We start from the raw sequence: 23,464 nt of genomic DNA, 5'->3' as shown, positions 1-23,464 counted from the left end.
TCACAACCACCAAAATATAGGTGGAAATAGTAAGTGCTATAAGAAAGATAGATATGAAGAGCCAAGGGCATTCCAAAGAGAGATTATTGCATCCAGGGGGAATTAGGGACAGGTGATATGGAGGCAGGGGAAGAGGAAAAACAATCTTATCAGTAGTAGTACATGAACAATTCTTTCAACAAGGAAGAAAATGATAAAGTCAGGTTAGCTGAAATGGATAATAAATAAAGGGGAAGAATTGGAAATGAGGTTGGAAAGATAAGTGGGTGCTGGATTTTGAACTTTTTGACATCAAGTAAATCAGGGAACCACTGGAGTTTCTATACAGGGAAGTGACTTGCTCAGAGCTGTTTTTCAGGAAGTAATGTGACAGCTGTTGTTATGGAAACTGGAAAAAGGAACAGAGACTAGTTAGGAGACTATCTAGTTCAAGTGAGACAGAAGAACCCATGGAGTATCTCTTCTGGACTACAGGGAGCCCATGAGCACCACAAATTTAACCATGAAAGGTCCACACACTGCCTGCCTAAGACTTCATCCACCTGGGGATCACCCTTCCATAAATGTGTCAGTCAATGTTGGTAAAGTAAACAGTATTTACTGTGAGCAAGAGTCAAAATAGGTATATGTTAGTGGACAAAACTGTAGCACCCAAACCTGACCAAGGAAACTACCTTTAAGGTCAATAATGCCAGAGTCCACTGTGCCACTGGTCACACACCCAACAATGGCTCAGTAAACGAGAACATTCAGAATGACAGATACACTCAGACCAATTGGCAGCTAATTAATAATGGCATCAAAACTTCTCTCACCTCTGGTTTGGATCATTTTGATGACACTGCCCACATACTCATACAGAATGACCAGATTGCAATGAGCAATGTCGAGTCCTTCATCAGCTACTGAGGTGGCGATCAGCATCTTGTTATCTCCATTGGCTCTGAATGCATCCAACACACACTTCTGCGCTGGGAGGGTCATTCCTGTGTTTAAGTCAGAGGGTATTACACAACTCACCAAAGAGGGAACTTTACCCTTGAAAAAACAGCTCTAATTATAGAATGCTTATTACATGCCAGGTACCTTAAGTGCTTTATATTCATGATGCCCCAAAAACCCTAGCCAGAGGGGCCAATTCCTATTCTTATTTTAGAAGGGGCATTAGGGGGAATCTAACTTGGACTCTGCCAGAAGACTGCCTGAGTTCCAATCCCAGCTGTGGCACTTACAAGCTGTGTAGCTTCAGTCACGTTATCTCAGAACAAATACTGAGTTTTTGTGAAAATATCAGCAGCATATTATAAAGCCTTTGCATGTGTATAGGAGACTAGAGCTGACAAAGCATTTTCACATCTACTTACTCACTGGAATTCACAAAGCCCTTTTAAGTTGATGTGGCAAGTATGATTCCCCTTTACAAATGAAGATCATGAGGTTCTGGAGGTATCAAAAACTGACAGGCTAGCTAATGGCAGAACTGAATCCTGAATTTAAGTCTAGGACCCCAACAGTATACAGTTCTCTACCACTTATGTACTGAGAGGAGAAAGAGTACCAGGGTCTCTACCTTAGAGTTAACAGAATTTGTAAAACTTCCAATTTTTTCACAGTATACTAGCAGTAAAAATCTGAGATATATTTTATTATGGCCAAACCAATTTCATTTCACCATCATCTTCTAATGAACAATTAGCACACCCAAGAAAGACACCTCACTTTATTAATTTCTGAACCTATTCATCCATTTGTTCATCAGCAGTTATGTTTCATCAGATAAGGAAACAATGGCTAAAAGGTCCATCTTTATCTACAAGGAGCTCATAATTCATGGAAGAAGGATATAAATTGGAAGCTATAATTCAATGTGATAACAGTGAAGTAGGGGCAGAAGTTGGGTGCTATGAGAAGGTAGAAGGGACACTACTACTAGTTTTAGGAGGTTGCGGAAAGCTGCCTTGGCAGAAGCACAATGACTGGAACAAAGTAAGTTCTTAAACACATGCAGGTGGGTGGGTAGATGGATGGATGAATAAATAAACAAATAAAATATTTCTGAGTATTTGTAGAGGAATAACAAAGCTTGGACTCATTTTGGAGTCGGATTGCAGAGAACTTTGAATTGCAACCAAATAATGTCATGTTGGATTCATTTGGTAAACAAAATTTTCAAAATCTGGATTCATGAAGTTTAAAATTTGCATAAGGAGAAAGTGCAAGTGTGATGAGTGAGGAGTGACAGGGTGAGGACTGCTTCTTATAAACAACCCTGAACAGGAGGAACAGAGCGAGGACCTGTCCTTGCTGGTCACTTAGGTGTGGGAAGCACAGCTATGAGAAGGTCAGGTGAGGCCTGGCCACCTAGAATCCTCCTGCATGATAATGGGGGCAGCCTTTCATCCTCCAGTCACCCTGGCTAGATTTCAGGATTGTCTGCTTGGATTTCTTTTAAGGTGGAAAATACAGAATATGCACAAAAGCATCTACAGTTTACAGAACAATAAAATAGAAACAGAACATTTCTGAATCTAGTTAATCTACTGGTTGAGAATTTGAGCAGGAGAGTGACATGCTCAAACAAACTTTGGTTTTTCTGCAGAACATACAGGAGGAGACAGTGTCTAAAGGTTTTGGCATCTAAGCACTGTCATGGCCTTTTTTTTTTTTTTTTGAAGCAGAGTGAAAGTTTTATTTAGTTACTTAAAGAGAGAAGTGCAGCAGGCAGCTCAGCAAGGAGAGGCACCCTGAAAGGTTGGAGAGAAAGTTTAATATTAAAAAGTTACACATTTAGAAAGTGCAGGTGACCTCAGAAAGAGGAGCACCCGTCATGGCCTTTTGATGTGTCAACTTGGTTAGGCTGAACTGTAGTTCCCAGTTGTTCATTTAGGTGCTTCTGAGAAAATTACACTGCAGATGTAATTAAAGTTCCTAGTCAGTTAACCAAAAGGGATTTCCTCCTAGGTGGGCCTGACCTAATCAAGTCAGCCCTTTAAAAGAGGGCTTGCACGAGTATAACAACAAAGCAAAACTGAAGGAACAAAACAGCAGCAGACTCACAGACTCCAAGAAGGGATTAGTGGTTACCAAAAGAGAGGGGTGAGGGAAGGAGGGAAATGGGGATTAAGGGGTATTATGATTAATACACATAGTGTGTGTGGGGGTCACGGGGAAGACAGTGTAGCACAGAGAAGACAAGTAGTGACTCTGTGGCATCTTACTACACTGATGGACAGTGACTTCAATGGAATGTGGGGGGACTTGATAATATGGGTGAATGTAGTAACCACAATGTTTTACATGTGAAACCTTCATAAGAGTGTATATCAATGATACCTTAATAAAAAAATAAAATAAAATAAAATAAAAAATAAAAGAGGGCTTACACATTCTCCAAATAGCTCCTGACAATGGAAATCCAGCCTGTGGCTGACCACCTGCCCTCTAGACTTCAGATTTGCTTTGCTAGTCCAATTGTGTATGCCAATCCCCAAATCTGTGTGTGTGCATGTATGTGTGTATGTACACAAACACATGAACAATATATGTGCCTATGTGCTTGTATGTATGATCTCCTACTGGTTTTGTTTCTCCTGTTGAACCCTGCTGACACAAGGATTAAAAAAGAATTTGAATATATTATATATATTCTTATACATAGTATACTAAACCTAATTCATTATATATAAATACCTAGGTTCTGATCTGTTTTGCAACGTCCAGTCAATATGCCAGGTTTTAGAAAGCTGAGTTTAGAATTTTCTTCAATCCATTTCTTTAAAGCCTGCAAATAAAAAGCAATTATCAGATGGACACTAGTTGTATACCATCTATATTAATTCAACATTGAAATATATATAAGAAGAAAGAAAATTTTAAATTGGTATACAGATTTTTGATTGACAAACCTGAAAAGATAAAAAACTTCTTGAAACTATAATATATAGATCTTTGTGACCTGATATGGTTTAATTGCCAAGATATTTTATATGAAAAATGCAAAGTTCATAACAGTAGGAGTGTAGAACTAGTAAGTGAGTTTAGCAAGACCTCAGGACAAAAGATCAATATACAGAAATCAGCTGTATTCCTACATACCAGCAACAAACAATAGAAAGTACAGTTTATAAAAGGATTGACAGGGCGGAGCCAGGATGGCGGCGTGAGTAGAGCAGCGGAAATCTCCTCCCAAAACCACATATATCTATGAAAATATAACAAAGACAACTCTTCCTAAAATAGAGACTAGAGGACACAGGACAACATCCAGACAACATCCAGACCACATCCACACCTGCGAGAACCAAGCGCCTCGCAAAAGGGGTAAGATACAAGCCCCGGCCTGGTGGGTCCCGAGCACCCCTCCGCCCAGCTCCCAGCAGGAGGAGAGGAGTCTGAGCTGGAGGGAGAAGGAGCCCAGGACTGCTGAACACCCAGTCGCAGCCATCCTGACCAGAGCGCAGACACAGTGCATGCGCAGGGCCCTGGATACTAGGGAAACAGGGCAGCAAGAACAGAGAGCAGGTACCAAAGGCTGGAGGCGGAGGACAAAAGAAAAGCGAGCGACCATCTTTTTTGTTGTTGTTGCTGTTGTTGTTTTGTTGCAGTGAGTGCTTTTTGGAAGTCTTAAAGGGACAGGGAGCCCAATAATAGGGAAACAGGGCAGCAAGACTGGCGAGCGGGTATCGGAGACCGGCGCCAGAGAAAAAAAGAAACGCAAGCGGTCACCTTTCATTCTTTTTTTCTTTTTTTGTTGTTTTGTTTTGGCAAGTGCTTTTTGGAAGTCTTAAAGGGACAGGGACCCCAATACTACGGAAACAGGGCAGCAAGTCTGGCGACTGGGTGCCCGAGGCTGGTGCCAGGGAATAAAGAAAAACGAGCCATCTTTTTTTTTTTTTTTGGTGGGTACTTTTTGAAAGTTTTAAACGGGCAGGGCGGGACGCTTAGTCCAGAGGTAGGGAATCCCGGGATCTCTGGGCACTCTAAACCCCTGGGCTGCAGGGAGCACGGAGGCCCACTAGGGAGATACATAGCCTCCCGGTCGCTCCCCCTCCAACCCAACTCCACCTCTTTGGAGCAGCAGCCCAAGCCAGGCCACGCCCACAGCTACAGCGGAGATAAACTCCATAGCACCTGGGCAGGAAGCAGAAGCCCTGTCTGCGCTCAGCTACCCAGCACAAGCCACTAGAGGTCGCTATTCTCCCAGGAGAGGAAGACCACAAACCAACAAGAAGGAAAGCTCTTCCAGCGGTCACTCATACCAGCTCTGCAAACTATCTCTATCACCATGAAAACGCAAAACTACAGGCAGACAAAGATCACAGGGACAACACCTGAGAAGGAGACAGACCTAACCAGTCCTCCTGAAAAAGAATTCAAAATAAAAATCATAAACATGCTGACAGAGATGCAGAGAAATACGCAAGAGAAATGGGATGAAGTCCGGAGGGAGATCACAGATGCCAGAAAGGAGATCACAGAAATGAAACAAACTCTGGAAGGATTTATAAGCAGAATGGATAACATTGATGGAATTGAAACCAGAGAACAGGAACGCATAGAAGCTGACATAGAGAGAGAGAAAAGGATCTCCAGGAATGAAACAATACTAAGAGAACCGTGTGACCAATCCAAAAGGAACAATATCCGTATTATAGGGGTACCAGAAGAAGAAGAGAGAGGAAAAGGGACGGAAAGTATCTTGGAAGAAATAATTGCTGAAAAATTCCCCAAACTGGGGGAGGAAATAATCGAACAGACCACGGAAATACACAGAACCCCCAACAGAAAGGATCCAAGGAGGACAACACCAAGACACATAATAATTAAAATGGCAAAGATCAAGGACAAGGAAACAGTTTTAAGGGCAGCTAGAGAGAAAAAGGTCACCAATAAAGGAAAACCCATCAGGCGAACATCAGACTTCTCAACAGAAACCCTACAGGCCAGAAGAGAATGGCATGATATATTTAATGCAATGAAATAGAAGGGCCTTGAACCAAGGATACTGTATCCAGCATGACTATCATTTAAATATGATGGTGGGATTAAACAATTCCCAGACAAGCAAAAGCTGAGGGAATTTGCTTCCCACAAACCACATCTACAGGGCATCTTACAGGGACCGCTGTAGGTGGGAGCACTCCTAGAAAGAGCACAGAACAAAACACCCAACATATGAAGAATGGAGGGGGAGGAATAAGAAGGGAGAGAGGAAAATAATCTCCAGACAGCGTATATAACAGCTCAATAAGCGAGCTAAGTTAGGCAGTAAGATACTAAAGAGGCTAACCTTGAACCTTTGGTAACCACAAATTTAAAGCCTGCAATGGCAATAAGTACATATCTTTCAATAGTCACCCTAAATGTAAATGGACTGAATGCACCAATCAAAAGACACAGAGTAATAGAATGGATGAAAAAGCAAGACCCATCTATATGCTGCTTACAAGAAACTCACCTCAAACCCAAAGACATGTACAGACTAAAACTCAAGGGATGGAAAAACATATTTCAGGCAAACAACAGCGAGAAGAAAGCAGGGGGGTTGTGGTACTAATATCAGACAAAATAGACTTCAAAACAAAGAAAGTAACATGAGATAAAGAAGGACACTACATAATGATAAAGGGCTCAGTTCAACAAGAGGATATAACCATTCTAAATATATATGCACCCAACACAGGAGCACCAGCATATGTGAAACAAATACTAACAGAACTAAAGGGGGAAATAAACTGCAATGCATTCATTTTAGGAGACTTCAACACACCACTCACCCCAAAAGATAGATCCACTGGGCAGAATATTAGCACGGAACAACACAGTAGAGCAGATGGACCTAACAGACATCTATAGAACTCTACATCCAAAAGCAACAGGATATACATTCTTCTCAGGTGCACATGGAACATTCTCCAGAATAGACCACATACTAGCTCACAAAAAGAGCCTCAACAAAATCCAAAATAGTGAAATTCTACTGACCAATTTTTCAGACCACAAAGGTATAAAAGTAGAAATAAATTCTACAAAGAAAACAAAAAGGCTCACAAACACATGGAGGCTTAACAACATGCTCCTAAATAATCAATGGATCAACGAACAAATTAAAATAGAGATCAAGGAATATATAGAAACAAATGACAACAATAACACAAAGCCCCAACTTCTGTGGGACACAGCGAAAGCAGTCCTAAGAGGAAAGTATATAGCGATCTACACACACTTGAAGAAGGAAGAACAATCCCAAATGAATAGTCTAACATCACAATTATCAAAATTGGAAAAAGAACAAATGAGGCCTAAAGTCAGCAGAAGGAGGGACATAATAAAGATCAGAGAAGAAATAAACAAAATTGAGAAGAATAAAACAATAGCAAAAATCAATGAAACCAAGAGCTGGTTCTTTGAGAAAATAAACAAAATAGATAAGCCTCTAGCCAAACTTATTAAGAGAAAAAGAGAATCAACACACATCAACAGAATCAGAAATGAGAATGGAAAAATCACAACAGACTCCACAGAAATACAAAGAATTATTAAAGACTACTATGAAAACCTATATGCCAACAAGCTGGAAAACATACAAGAAATGGACAACGTCCTAGAAAAATACAACCTTCCAAGACTGACCAAGGAAGAAACACAAAAGTTAAACAAACCAATTACGAGCAAAGAAATTGAAACGGTAATCAAAAAACTAAACTACCCAAGAACAAAGCACCAGGGCCAGACAGATTTACCTCGGAATTTTATCAGACACACAGAGAAGACATAATACCCATTCTCCTTAAAGTTTTCCAAAAAATAGAAGAGGAGGGAATACTCCCAAACTCATTCTATGAAGCCAACATCACCCTAATACCAAAACCAGGCAAAGACCCCACCAAAAAAGAAAATTACAGACCAATATCCCTGATGAATGTAGACGCAAAAATACTTAATAAAATATTAGCAAACTGAATTCAAAAGTATATCAAAAGGATCATACACCATGACCAAGTGGGATTCATCCCAGGGATGCAAGGATGGTACAACATTTGAAAATCCATCAACATCATCCACCACATGAACAAAAAGAAAGACAAAAACCACATGATCATCTCCATAGATGCTGAAAAAGCATTTGACAAAATTCAACATCCATTCATGATAAAAACTCTCAGCAAAATGGGAATAGAGGGCAAGTACCTCAACATAATAAAGGCCATATATCATAAACCCACAGCCAACATTATACTGAACAGCGAAAAGTTGAAAGCTTTTCCTCTGAGATCGGAAACTAGACAGGGATGCCCACTCTCCCCACTGCTATTTAACATAGTACTGGAGGTCCTAGCCACGGCAATCAGACAAAACAAAGAAATACAAGGAATCCAGATTGATAAAGAAGAAGTTAAACTGTCACTATTTGCAGATGACATGATATTGTACATAAAAAACCCTAAAGACTCCACCCCAAAACTACTAGAACTGATATCGGAATACAGCAAAGTTGCAGGGTACAAAATTAACACACAGAAATCTGTAGCTTTCCTATACACTAACAATGAACCAATAGAAAGAGAAATCAGGAAAACAATTCCATTCACAATTGCATCAAAAAGAATGAAATACCTAGGAATAAATCTAACCAAAGAAGTGAATGACCTATACTCTGAAAACTACAAGTCACTCTTAAGAGAAATTAAAGGGGACACTAACAAATGGAAACTCATCCCATACTCATGGCTAAGAAGAATCAATATCGTCAAAATGGCCATCCTGCCCAAAGCAATATACAGATTTGATGCAATCCCTATCAAATTACCAGCAACATTCTTCAATGAACTGGAACAAATAATTCAAAAATTCATATGGAAACACCAAAGACCCCGAATAGCCAAAGCAATCCTGAGAAAGAAGAATAAAGTAGGGGGGATCTCACTTCCCAACTTCAAGCTCTACTATAAAACCATATTAATCAAGACAGTTTGGTACTGGCACAAGAACACAGCCACAGACCAGTGGAACAGACTAGAGACTCCAGACATTAACCCAAACATATATGGTCAATTAATATTTGATAAAGGAGTCATGGACATACAATGGCAAAATGACAGTCTCTTCAACAGATGGTGCTGGCAAAACTGGACAGCTACATGTAGGAGAATGAAACTGGACCATTGTCTAACCCCATATACAAAAGTAAATTCAAAATGGATCAAAGAACTGAATGTAAGTCATGAAAGCATTAAACTCATGGAAAAAAACATAGGCAAAAACCTCTTAGACATAAACATGAGTGACCTCTTCTTGAACATATCTCCCCGGACAAGGAAAACAACAGCAAAAATGAACAAGTGGGACTATATTAAGCTGAAAAGCTTCTGTACAGCAAAAGACACCATCAATAGAACAAAAAGGAACCTTACAGTATGGGAGAATATATTTGTAAATGACACATCCGATAAAGGCTTGACATCCCAAATATATAAAGAGCTCATACACATCAACAAACAAAAATCAAATAATCCAATTAAAAAATGGGCAGAGGAACTGAACAGACAGTTCTCCAAAAAAGAAATACAGATGGCCAACAGACACATGAAAAGATGCTCCACATCACTAATTATCAGAGAAATGCAAATTAAAACTACAATGAGGTATCACCTCACACCAGTAAGGATGGCTGCCATCCAAAAGACAAACAACAACAAATGCTGGCGAGGCTGTGGAGAAAGGGGAACCCTCCTACACTGCTGGTGGGAATGTAAATTAGTTCAGCCATTGTGGAAAGCAGTATGGAGGTTCATCAAAATGCTCAAGACAGACTTACCATTTGACCCAGGAATTCCACTCCTAGGAATTTACCCTAAGAACGCAGCAATCAAGTTTGAGAAAGACAGATGCACCCCTATGTTTATCGCAGCACTATTTACAATAGCCAAGAATTGGAAGCAACCTAAATGTCCATCGGGAGATGAATGGATAAAGAAGATGTGGTACATATACACAACGGAATACTACTCAGCCATAAGAACAGGGCACATCCTACCATTTGCAGCAACATGGATGGACCTGGAGGGTATTATGCTCAGCGAAATAAGCCAAGCAGAGAAAGAGAAATACCAAATGATTTCACTCATCTGTGGAGTATAAGACCAAAGGAAAAACTGAAGGAATAAAACAGCAGCGGAATCACAGAACCCAGGAATGGACTAACAGGTACCAATGGGAAAGTGACTGGGGAGGATGGGTGGGTACAGAGGGATGATGGGTGGGAAGAAGAAGAGGGGTATTAAGATTAGCATGCATGGGGGGGTGGGAGAAAGGGGAGGGCTGTATAAGACAGAGAAGACAAGTAGTGATTCTACAACATTTTGCTATGCTGATGGACAGTGACTACAAAGGGGTTTATAGGGGAGACCTGGTATAGGGGAGAGCCTAGTAAACATAATATTCTTCATGTAAGTGTAGAATAAAGATAACAAAAAAAAAGAAAGAAAGAGAAGGGGGATTACTCCCTGATAGGATGAAACTAACTGTAAATCAACAATTAATGCATGCTTTAAATATCCTTAATTTTGATCACTTAAAGGGTGTCAGATGATCGGCTATGGATGTACACTTTTCTGATAATATTCCTTTCTCTACACAATGTTATAAAGGGCATACCAAAGTGTGGGCAAAGGGTCTGTTTGTGTTTATACAGAGGATCAAAGCCTAATTTGGCTACCCAGAAAATGAACTAAGATACGATATGAAGGCGTACTTCCAACTTCAGCACTCTCTGGAAGAGACATACCAGAAGATGATCATCAAAAAACCTTAACAAAGATCCAGGTGATGCTGCACTTGTAGCTGCATTCATCCCACTGGAATGAAGAAGGAGATATCTAAGCTGGCCTGTGCATACAGTAAAACAACAAATTTGACTGGATCTATACTGTTGGAACTCAACCAAGAATTAGGAGAAGTGCAAGTTGTAGCACTCCAAAATCTTACAACTACAGACTATCTACTGTTAAAAGAACATATGGGATATGAACAGTTCCCAGGAATGGATTGTTTTAATTTGTCTGATTTCTCTCAGACTGTTCAAGTACAGTTGGACAATATCCATTATATCATAGACAAATCTTCACAAATGCCTAGGGTGCCTAACTGGTTTTCTTGGCTTCACTGGAGATACCTGGTAATTATAGATCTGCTTTGGTTATGTAACTGTATTCCTATTATGTTAATGTGTGTGCGCAATTTAATTAGGAATTTAAAACCTATACATGCTTAAGGTACTCTACAAGGAGATATGTCAAAGAAATAATCAATCTTCCCATGTTTTCTTCCATCTGCTACCTCTATAGCTTTTTTTCTTCCTTCCTAATTACAACCCTTAAATAGAATTTGTGCGTCATATCGAATTCACCAAGTATCATAACTCCTCCAAGTGGTAAAGATACCTCAAGACAAATGCTGGACATAGAAGCCACAGGGCATAAATCTGCAAAGAAGTAAAAAGCTAAGCTTTTCAAACAATATGGCTTCTCTCTCACTTACCAACTTTACATTTCCCTGTATGGCCCCAGAAGATGACTGGTTAGCCAGAGACGGGTAAGATTCCTCAAGGGAGGAACAACCTAAGACAGGCACAGTCGCAGGGGGGCCATCAGGTGAGAAATTGGGGATCAACAGAGGTGAGGCTTAGAACCTCAACCCCCTGTTTTGAGAGAAATCTTCTGCATCTGTGGATGTATTATTGCCCTTGTCTAGCTTGGATTAACACATAATCTACAGGGACACACCTGATCATCTACATTTGCTCTCTTACAACACTAAACTATGTTTTCTACCTTTATCTTACACCTATTTACCACTTCAGCATTTTATTTAAAAAAAAAAATAATAATAATAATAAAGGGAGAAATGTGGGATTCACATATAAATAAAGTATAAAAATCAAACGAATATTCATATTTGACCTGATTGTTTATAGTTCATAATGAGTGATCAAAACCGAAAGTTTTTGTGATGACTGCCCTTGTACTGTTCATCATGAAAGAACTTATTCACTATGTAAGAATTTGTTCATATTGTAAGAACTTGTTCATTATACTTCAGCAGATTGTAGACTGACGAGAATTAGGCTGGGGGTGGATTAATGATTGTGCATTGAGCATTGACTCCCCTATACAGAATTTTATTGTTGTTAACAACCATTTGATCAATAAATATGAGAGATACCCCCTCAAAAAAAAAAAAAAGATTTCCAATTAAAAAAAAAAAGGATTGACAAATTAATACTTAGGTCCAAGTCTAAAAAAAGCTGTGCAGATCATGTATGCTAAAAATGACAGAAACACTGATAAGAGAAACCAAAGAAGACATAGTAGGTAGCCTTCAATGATCTCCACCCCGTTATTCAAATCCTTGTATAACTCCTTCCCCTCAAGAGTAAACTGAACTTACTAACTTGCTTGTAATGAATAAAATACAACAGACATCATTTCCAAACTGAAGTTATACAAATACTGTGACCTCTATATCCAGCACTCCCTCTCATGTCTTGGATCCCTCATGCCTGGGGAAGCCAGCTGCCATGCTGTGAGGCTGCCTTGTGGAGAGGCCCATGTGAGTGAGCTTAGAAGTGTATCTTCTGAGGCCTGCCAACACTGTGTAAGTAAGACTGGAAATTGATCCACCAAGTCTAGCCTTGAGACTACTACAGTCATGGCCAACACCTTTAGCAGCACCATGAGAGAAATTCCCCAGCTAAGTTGTCTCCAGATTCCTGGTCATAGATATTATAAGATTAGAGATGTTTGTTGTTTCCAGCCACAAAGTTTTAGATGTAATTTGTTATCAGCCATATAGATAACAGAATACAAAATGAAGTTATATTAGGCCATGGATTGGAAGACTTGATATTGTTGTCTTTGTCCTCAATTTTATCTATACATAGAATGCAATCCCAAACTAAATCCCAGCAGACCTTTTCACAGATGTGGATAAAATGAAACTAAAATATAAATAGAATGGCAAAGGAAGGTAGCTAAAACAATTATGAAAGAAAGAAAAAAGTTAAGGGCTTATATTACTTGATTTCACAACTTACTATAAAGCTACAATCATCAAGACAGTGTGAGATGGGTGAAGGGATAGGCATATAACTGAATGGAACATAATGGAGAATCCAGCAAGAAACAGATCCACAGAAATAGAGTCAACTGACTTTTTAAAAAATTACAAAGGCAAGGAGAAAGGATAGTCTTTTCAACACACAGCACTGGAGCACCTGGGTGTCCACATGCCAAAAGAAAAAAAGCATCACAACCCACACCTCAAAATGGATTGTAGAACTAAATGTAAAATATAAAACTATAAAACTTTTAGAAGATAATATAGAGAAAATCTTTGTGATCTTGAGTAAATAAAGGTTCCTTAGATACAATACCAAAAGCACAATCCACAAAAAGAAAAAATTGATAAATTGGACTTGGTCAAAGTCAAAAATTTCAATCTATAGAAGACACAGTTGAAAGAATGAAAAAACCAGAACAAAATATTTGCAAATCATATTTCTGGCAGAGCGCTTCTTTGTCAGAATATAAAAAGAACTCTCCAAAACTCAACAATAACATGATAAACAACCCAATTAAACCCAGTTTTAAAATGGGCAAAAGATGTGAACACTTAACCCAAGGAGATGCATGCATGGCTAAAAAGTATATGAAAAAAATGTTCACCTCTATTAGTGAAATGTAAATTAAAACCTTAATGAAATACCAGTATGTGCTCATAGGATGGCTAAAATTTTAAAAATTGAGAAAATTTAAGAAGTATGAAGGGTTTACCCTATAGGTATCAAGACTTACCATAAACTAGAGTGATTAAGACAAATAGTGTAAAGCTAAGTGAGGTAATAGTGTAAAGCTAAACAAACAGATAATCAGAATATAATAGCCCAGAAACAGACCCATACGTATATGGTTGCTTGACTGCATATACAATCTTCAGTAAAATGGTATTGGGTCAATTTGTTATCCTCAAGAGGGGAGAAGCTTACATCCACAAGTGCTCTGGTTTTCACAAACAGAATGGTTCTACTCTCTGGGTTTAAGTGGTACTCCTCTTGCAAGATGAAGCAGAGATCTTTAAGTTTAGGGTTCTCACTCCTGGGATCCATGGAAACACTTTCTAGTTCCTGCAACTTTTCTGCAAAAGGGGAACATTTTATAAATGGCTTATTAATTCTAGAAGTTTAGAATACATTGTGACTTTTAGATATAGTTCAAACAGTTAATCTCTCAATCTTTGACTAGAATATTATGAGTAACAACCATTGATTAAATGTCTATGATACATGCATACCATGAGCTGAGAAGCAGAGCTTAGAGCTGGGAGCTTTTTCTCCCAGAAAGCTGACTGTTCGTGTTTAGTAGCACACCACTGGGTTACACATATGTATAGTGACTACTTCAGAATAGGCTTAAAAAATTACCTTTGGGTAAAGGAATATGAAAGAGGAAGTAGGAAGACTTACTTTTCATTTAACATTTTTCTGTACTTCTCTTAATATGAGGGCAGTGGGAGTATGGGCCATTTTGTTTTTCTTCTTTATAGAGAAGTATATAAATTGAAGTCTCTTTAATATCATTAATATACTTAAAATTTTCTTTAAACCTTTATTAAATTACTAAAAATTTTTGAAAATGCTACTTACCATTGAATATCTCTATGGGACATATCCTTTACAAATCCTACTAATTTTCCTTCTTCAAAATAGGAAGTAGTGTAAGCAGCGGATTCTTTCCGTAAGTACCAGATTTCACTGAAGCTTAATAGTTTTACCATCTATACTATCTTCTTAAGCCCAGGACAACTCCCTGAGCATCATCATATGTTAAGTATAATACTCTGTAAGTATGCTGTCACTATAGAGTCACCAGGCTCCAGTGGCTTCCTTCTCTGCAAACACCACCCACCTTCAAATCTCTGCGTGAGATGTTGCTCCGTTGCATCAAATCCTGCTGCTCGGACATTATTGTAGAACTCTTTCAAGTAATACAGAGCATCTTTCATTCGTGCATGCTCATTGATAATGAGAGCATCGTTATATTTCTGTTTAAAATGAAAACTGAGTTTCAATGTGTTTCTAATGTCTAATACAATCACTTGTACAATTACTCATACTTAGGCTCAATTAACTGTACTTAGCACAGAATTAATTTTAAGAATGAACTTTTCTCAAATCTATTCCAACTTAGTTTCTAAAGATAAACAATTTCTAATGATACTGTAATAAAACCTTTGAACCAAATACTGAAAAAAAAATCTTAATTAGAGTCATTAACTAATTAGGATCACTTTGGAGTCTAGAATTCTACCTTTGAAGAGAAAGAGAAAATTACAAGAAAATGCATGTCAAATATTAAAACACAAAAATCAAAAGCAAATCAACTTCCACATCAACCTGAACCATAACCCAGACATTCAACTTAATCTTTCTACATCCAAAGCCATCACTGAGTTGTAACTGCTGTGTCTGGAACGATGGTGCTGACCACCTACACCAAATATTCAATTAAATCCATTACAATTCTATAAATGCAGACTGTTGAGTGCATTTTTAAATATTTTTAATGGCATGATAAGTCAAGGAAGTCAACTTTCAGGTTAACCAGAGAGCAACCAGAGACCCTGGATTTCTGAGCATGTGGCTTTACCAAAGGTGAGAAAACATATACTTCAGGATACGTTAACAGGAGCCACTCACTCTCAAGATGACTGTCACTAGTTTTGTATCTCCAATAATGTTCATCATCACCCCATTTTTTTCAATCATGTCACTCATGGGAGTGCTGCAGGCACAGCACAGAGCCTCAGCCTTTGTTTCCATCCTGTTGCCTATAGTGTTATGTTTCAGAAAACAACAAAGATGTTGAATGGGATGACTTTTGGAATTTGCTTCATAAGAACCTGCTGGAAAGTTCCTAAGTGAGCTCATGGGGACAGGATGAAAACTTGAAGTTCTCTCAGCTACCAGAGTACAGTTCCCAGTAGGTGCTACAATTAAAATATGACTTTCAAAAGTAACACATACCCGCAAATGTGAAGTATACAAAAACAATGCTTTACAAATCCTGCTCTCTTCATCTTTGTCTGGCATCTGAAACACCATGCACATTTTCTGAACTGCAACAATCCATTGTTCATATTTCTGTGTTCCAAAATCCCTATTTTGAATTTGAGATAATTTTTCTGAAAAAAAAAAAAAGGTTTTCATTTTACCATAGTCAGTCATTTAAGTTCCAAGCATGCCTCATCCTCTAATTTCCTTTCTTACTCTCTGTAAATAAAGTATTCCTCCTGAAAGAGCCTGTTTCAGCAATGTATCTGTGTATGTATATGATTGTTTACTGAACACTTACTATCACAGGGTCTTACATTCATAATTTCATTTCATTTTCACAAACCCATGAGGCAAGTACTACATTTTACAGATGAGGAAACTGAAGCTCAGAAAAGTGAAGTAATTTACCCAGGGTAACACAGTACATGAGGGAGCACAGGCATTCAAATCCAGCATGCCTGATACCTTAGCCTTACAGGCATTATGACAGACAACCAAAGCAGAGGTAAAACAACAGACATGACAACATCTAACTTCGGTTTAAAAATGAAGAAACAATGCACAAAAATAATAGGTCTCATGAGCTTCAGCAGAGGAGGATGTTTAAAAGCAGGAGAGACAGAACTCAACATAGCCTGTTCTCTTTACTATGGTTTTAACCATCTGATCTCCACAGAACTCTTCTCAGGGCCAAGCACAGAACAAGTGCTCAAAACACGCTTGCCATGGATGCTTCTGTAAGCGTGCATCTCCTCAGCTAAGCCTCAGTTGCTTGGTTCAAAAACTGAGCATCTGCTGCTCAAAAATTGAGCATCAGTGTGCTGGGGATAAAAGGATATGGGAGACACAGCCCTGTTCTCAGTCTGTGACTTACTCTAGGATCAGTTCTCCAGGGCTCCTCAAGGAAAAGCATAGTACAGTAAAATTCACAGACAACAGCTGTATTTCCAGGTTAAAATGCTCTTCTTGCCCATTCATTTTTAGTAGGAGGAACAAAGGAGGCCACCCAGAGAATAGCACTGATGCTCCTTTCCAGCCTTAACTATAAGTGAGGTAGCTGGCAGGAAATCAGATGAATCAACAAGTACTTATTGAACTTGGGTAGGTGTGAAAATAGCAAGCAATCTGGAAATGAGAGGCTGACAGGATTTGGGTTGGTGAAAAGGTGGAGGTAGGGTATGAGAGGCAGAAGGAATAAGGAGGTAGAAATTCACATCTGTCGACCCTTCTGCCACCTCCCCAATTCAGACCACATAATAATGTTCCTGGATAATATGATGGCCTCCCAACGGTCTCCCACTCCCAGCCTTGTTCTCTACAATCCATTCCCCACTAAGCAGCTAGAGACAGTTTCTAAAACTGCAGGTAAGAAAATACGCTACCCACTGCTTGAAGATCTTTAGTGATTCCTCTGGCCAGATTCCTGTCCTAGATCATGGGATCCCTGTGATCTAGCCTCCACCTGCTTCTCATATCTCTAGCCACTTGCCTGCCTGCATCTGACAGGACTAATGAAAGTCCCCATACTCTCTCTACTCTCCTGCCTTTGTACAGCTGTTCTCTCTGCCTGAAACACCTGTCTCCACCACCCACCTACTCCCATCCTGTCACTTTATTATTATTACTCATCAACTTCAGCTTCGCTGTTAGACTGGAAATGCCACTCAGACTGGCCGGGGCTTATCTGAGGATCCATGATGTATTCCCATCACCTAGCACATTGCCTAGCACTGAATTAATTGAACAAGTGAATGAACTCGTCCAGAGAACTGCTAAATCAAAGGATTCAAGTAGATGAGTGGAAAGTAAACATGGAAAGATAAGTAAAACCAGATCATGCACGCAGGCCTTAGACTCTCAGGTTAGAGGCTTAGAGAGCTTTGCCTGGAAGGCAAAGAGATTACACAGAACATTTACATGATAAAACTGGTATTTCAGGAAGACTGACCAGTAATGGGGGATTGGATGGAAAAGAGAATGGAGGTGGGCAAAGTAGCTAGAAGGCTGTTAGATAAGTTCTAAATCAAGCTGTGAAAGGAAAGAGAAAAGGAAAACAAGTGTGAGAGAAGGCAAAGCACCACAAAGTGTCTTGCAGACATCACAAATTCAACATCTCTAAAACTCTAAACTCACCTTGTGTGTGCCAGAGCTGATCCTAGGAGTTCTGGAACCAGTACCACCCACTGGCATACATACAGGTGCCCAAGTCAGAAGCCTAGGGGGAATCACCCCAACCCCCACCCCAAATCAGTTCCCCATTAAATCTGAAACTTCCTGTTTTCAGCATTTTGCACAAGCCTCCCCTCTTTACCAACTCATTTTGACTGCCTCTATTTGTCCCTCTTCATTCCCTGTTATCCTTATCACATCACTTGTCAGTTTAAAATCTTCTGTTGCTCCCCATTGCTTTTAGGATAAAATTCAAACTGACCTTGGCTTACCCAGGCCCATCTTTGTCTGATCCTTGCCTCTCCCATTAGCCTCACTCTTTTCTACTACTCACATTTTGGAATTACCATGAAATGCTTCCAGTTTCTAAAAGTCATTATGCTCTCTTTTCCTTCTATGCCTGATGACTTCTTGACCTCACTTAATTGTCTCATTTTCTTAACTTGGCTGACTTCAAGACTGCCTCAGGCATCACCTCCCCCAGGAAGCCTTACCTGCATCCCAGTCCAGGCCAAAGTTCCCCTGTGTTCCCTGGTGCCCACTGTGTGACTCAGCCCTGCCGCATGGAAACTACTTGCACCTGATTCTTATTATTCAACTGTGAGTTCCCTGAGGGTAGAGACAATGTCTTTAATCTTGTTATTTCCATTACCCATCACAGTACCTGGCCCAACAAATATCTGGTGAGTGAATAAATGAAGAAAAAGAAAAAGAACAGAACTTGCTGACTTCATGAGAGAGTCTCAAAAAAAGAATCAAAGACCACCTCTAGGACTGAACCTGAGTCATCAGGGAAATGGTGGTTTCATTCATATAAATAAGGGAAGTGAGGACAGAGGCTGATATGAAACATCAAGAAAGCAATGACCTGATAAACATGATTATTTTGCAGGTGTGTTTGTCCAGATGGATTTACTTTATATTTAAAAAGAAAATAAAAAGGCAAGACAAAATAAAGCAGAACTTACAAGGTTCTTGAATAACCTATAATTAAGAAACAACCTCTGGATATGGTTTTGACATAGCCAGAACTAAGGAGAATACAAAATGACACGAGTGAACAATATACGGCTATTCCCAAATGGAGAGGGTACAAAATGAGATTTATCTCACCAGGAATTATGGTACCAATTTCATCAAAGACACTCTTTGCCAGACTTTCTGTCTCCCACATCAGCTGAGATATGATGCATTTAAATCTGTCAGTAGTCCGTGATTCCACTTTCCTGAAAACTAGAGCCATCAAAAGAGAGTGAGTAGTTTTCAGAAGAACACATCAGTTCAAAGTAGGCATCTCCAAATGTTTCTCTGCCTTTGTTACTTCCTCTGTAAAGCCTGAGGTCCCAAGCTTATAGGCAAGTAGTCTGGATCTAACAAACGCTCAAAACCCTTGCAAAAGCTCCCTAGTGCTTAATGCACTGATTCCAACATCTCTGTCTTTCATAGTCTGGATTTAATCCAACTTCTCACTTTGGCTCTCCTGTCACTCAGCACAGAGCCTCTGCTCTGCTGAGGCTGTTATTCATCTTATCTTTGCAAATGCCATACTCTTAACCCTGTCTTGGTTCTTAATCTTCCCCTTTCCCACTCAACCTCCAGGAGTGTTCACATTGTTCCTGATATTCATTATTGCAGTTTCAGCAGAAACATTAACTGCCCACTATGCACCATGTTCTGGTGATAAAAGATTGAAAACACACTCCATGCTCCAGAGAGGGCTGTGTTCTTAGGAGAAAGATCACATCAAGTAGCCACAGCAGACTTCTGTAACATAAGTATATGTAAGGTATCATAGAGCACAAGAAAAGGGATCTCTAATTCTTCCAGAAGAGGCAGGCAGTGCTGTGTGATAAACAGGGGAAGAGAGAAGGAGGAATCAAGCACAGTCATGTACACAGGATAAATTAGAAAAAGCATGATACACTTGAGGAGCCCAGAGGAATGTAACATGGTTGGGTTTATGAGAGGTGGGAGGAGATGAACTCAGAGGGTTAGGGGGACTGGATTATGAAGAAATCTGTATTTGATACTAAAAAGTTTAGAATGGGTACCTTCTCAAACTTCTTACAGGTAGTTCTGAGAAAGAAACTTAACCACCCCTTCCCTGACAATTTCATGTGTGTTTTTCTGCCTTATTGAGTCACATGCTATTCAGATAACAATGATGAAGTCATATATATCTCCTCTCCCCATTCTTCCTAAGTTAGTATAGCACTGGTATTTAACAAACATTTGCCAGTCAATCTTATTTTTTTAAATCATATTTTGAAGAAAGATATGATGAATTCAGACAATTTCATTTCAACCAAAACTATCAGATACATATTCAAGTGATGAATGGCCATGCAGTATCCTCTGCAGGCATGGGACATGGGGAAGGACTGAACCCAGTACCTGGCCATTTACATGCTTAGATTTTCTCATCACCTCTCTTTCATTGTTAGTATCTTTATAAGAGTTTTATGGAACTGAAGAGTAAGAATGTTTGCTTTCAACAGGCCATTCCTGAGGTTCATCCAATCCTTGGGGAGAGGGCTCAGTTGACAAGAAAGACTAGAAACATGATTGCTTCCCAAGTTTGCAGTTAAATATTTTCTACTAAACAAAAAAATGGTAAAACTCCAGTGTTCATCCAAATGGCTCTAAAGTAGAACAGCAGGGGTAACAAAGTCTCAATAGGCTTGTTACTCAACCCCACTTACCTTTCTGGGGTTTATAAACTATTTCCTCCAGTTCTTCCACGTTTTCTTTGACTGTTGCTATCACTGATGTGTCAAGGGAAGCACACAGTTTGCAGATATACTCTATGGTTTCATTTGTGTTTTTGGCATCCCCAACGCCAACTGATGCCGTCAGCCCAATGACCTGTAAGGAGCATTTCAGATCATTAGTTGTCTGGAAAGTAAAATGATGTTTCTGTAACCCCTCTTGTAACTCTTTTCTGATAAAGTAGTTTTTTTTTAATACTAACTTCAAATAAAGAGCAAGAAAATTTTTTTTCCCTGATATCCTCTATGAAACTGCAAATGGAAGGGTCCTAAATAGGCAAGGCACTGAATAAATGCCAAGCCACAACTTATCAGGGGAACACAAATCAGCATAGAAACCAAGATAGGAAATGCTTGCAAGACAGAGTTTCTCTCTTTTTTATCCCTGTGTCCCCCGTGATCCATAGGACAATATATTGAAAAGGAAAAGGGCTGAAATCAGACCCACTTTCACTTCCATCTCAGCCATGTCACAACTGGCTGTGTGTTCTTGGACAAGTATCTTCAGCTCTCTAGAAAGTTGGAAAACAATAGCTGTCTTAAATGGTAGTTGTGTGAACTCAGTAAGATAATATTTACAAAGAATTTAGCTTCACGGCCACCTAATAAATATTTATTTCTTCCTCTAACAGCCACTTAGTAAATATTGAATAATTGATGCATTAGCAAGGAATCTAGTTAACTACCCAATTTTGTTCTAGAAGAAGCAGCTGTTAAGAAATGAGATTGCTACTAAATTTTGTTCAGGGGCACCACAAAGAATTTCTTCTAACCTGTGCTTCCTAAACAGGTAGTTACTAGAGCCAGAGAACTTTATACAAGTGTGAGATAGGTATATATACCACAAACTCATGGTTTCCAACTCCACTTGGGCCCCAATATGACCAAGCAATTCTTCTGTGTATTCCTTAGTTCTTGTTCCCATTTCAGATCTTCTCCATGCACCCTGAGCTCCCTCCCCAATTTCCACCTTGCTTATTCTCAGCAAATGGTCTATCTACCTCAACTAGGTTTAAGAGAAAAGAGGTTATAAGCTAGGGATTTGCTACTCTTCTTCCTCCAAGTTGGAATTATTCTCTTTCTGGACTCTTCTCAGCCTCTTCCCTCTGATGAGACCAAAAATCACGTTCCATCTGCTCTCCAGCACTAATCCATCTGCTTGCCTGCTTATCCTGTTCCCTCTGATCTCCTCTGGCATCTTGTTCTCCTGATGGCCCCCTCTCTCCCACGCTGCCTTATCTGTGCTGTGCTATTTGCTACTTCATATTCCACACTCAAGTGATGCTGAAGAGCTTCAATATTATTGAACACACCATATTCTTTCATAGTTGCATGCCTCTGGACACACTGTAGCCTTTAATGAAAACATCCATTCACCTATCTTCCTTGTAAATTATCGTTAGTTTTTGCCTAAACCAACTTCTGTTAGGCCTTGCTGTACTTTCATAGCACACTCATGAGCTCCTTCAGTTCTGCTCTGACTGCACCTTGTACCCATCTCCACAGTGTTCCATCATGATAAATTATGATGTAATTCTTACTTATATGACTCCCCACAAAACTTCAGCTGTGTGAGGGCAAAAACTATCTTTTTATATTTGCATCCCCAGTACCTAGCACAGCACACAACACATGGAGGAACCTAACACATGTTTGTTAAGTGGATGATTGAATGAATGAATCAAAGTTAACCAAAGAGTTACATAATATGGACTTAGGACCTGAGAAGAACAACCTCAATGTGGCCATAGAGTAAGTAAATAGGATTTTAGGTAGATTACAGCTGTTTAGAGGAATCCTTCCGAATTTAGCAATACCTGGGGCAGTGGGTCTGAAGATCTTCCAAATTTCTGATCTAGATAATTAAACATGATCATATTATAAGGATGGTTTTTACTGGTGTTGTGGCATTCATCAAATATCATCAAAGTAAAGACAGAGAGTGATGGGACAGTCCCATCTTTAAGGCTGTTCACAAGAATCTGTGGAGTTAAAATGATGATATCATTGTTCTCAACAGTCTGTTCCACTGAGACATTCTCAGATGTTGCTCCAGAAATGCCTGCAACTTTGTACCTGGGAAATGAGAGAAATTCTCTATTATCAACCACAATGGGAATGGGGATCCAAAAAAATATGAAACCCTAGATATGAGAACACCAAAGCTCTCCCTAAGTTCAAAAGGAATATAGCTGGAGACAAGGGCTTGCAGAGTCTTATCCATAGTAAGTGGTCAATAAGTGCAAACTATTGCTAGTAGTATACATTAATTCTCTCAAGCCACTGAGGAAGAAAATAGTATTTAAAGACTAATATTAAATAAATTATGAAATCATTAAAAAGTTAAAAGTGTCATTTAAATGTAAAATTTATCTCTTAAGTCACTTACTCATTCTACAAGAGTTAACCAAAGGAA

The 23,464-nt window shown here is 39.2% G+C and overlaps 1 protein-coding gene across 5 annotated transcripts in view; it reads right to left on the bottom strand.

Annotated features, from left to right (window-relative positions):
* Window positions 1–23,464, bottom strand: part of RIGI (RNA sensor RIG-I) — a 66,541-nt gene that overhangs the window by 7,567 nt on the left and 35,510 nt on the right. For 4 of the 5 annotated variants that reach the window (XM_037009779.2, XM_037009776.2, XM_037009778.2 and 1 more), the window contains exons 8-15: window positions 22,866–23,124; window positions 20,983–21,145; window positions 19,394–19,513; window positions 16,082–16,239; window positions 14,964–15,099; window positions 14,045–14,193; window positions 3,691–3,781; window positions 816–986 (exon numbers count right to left, since the gene is read on the bottom strand). In XM_037009779.2, coding sequence (XP_036865674.2) covers window positions 816–986; window positions 3,691–3,781; window positions 14,045–14,193; window positions 14,964–15,099; window positions 16,082–16,239; window positions 19,394–19,513; window positions 20,983–21,145; window positions 22,866–23,124 — 1,247 coding nt within the window. The remainder of the gene's footprint in view (window positions 1–815; window positions 987–3,690; window positions 3,782–14,044; window positions 14,194–14,963; window positions 15,100–16,081; window positions 16,240–19,393; window positions 19,514–20,982; window positions 21,146–22,865; window positions 23,125–23,464) is intronic. The other variant, XM_073228397.1, reaches the window with a different exon arrangement.

This window comes from Manis javanica, chromosome 2 (assembly GCF_040802235.1).
Source record: "Manis javanica isolate MJ-LG chromosome 2, MJ_LKY, whole genome shotgun sequence".
NCBI classification, from domain to species: Eukaryota; Metazoa; Chordata; class Mammalia; order Pholidota; family Manidae; genus Manis; species Manis javanica.
Note: the sequence above shows the minus strand (reverse complement) of the source record. Positions and strands in the feature narration are given on the sequence as shown.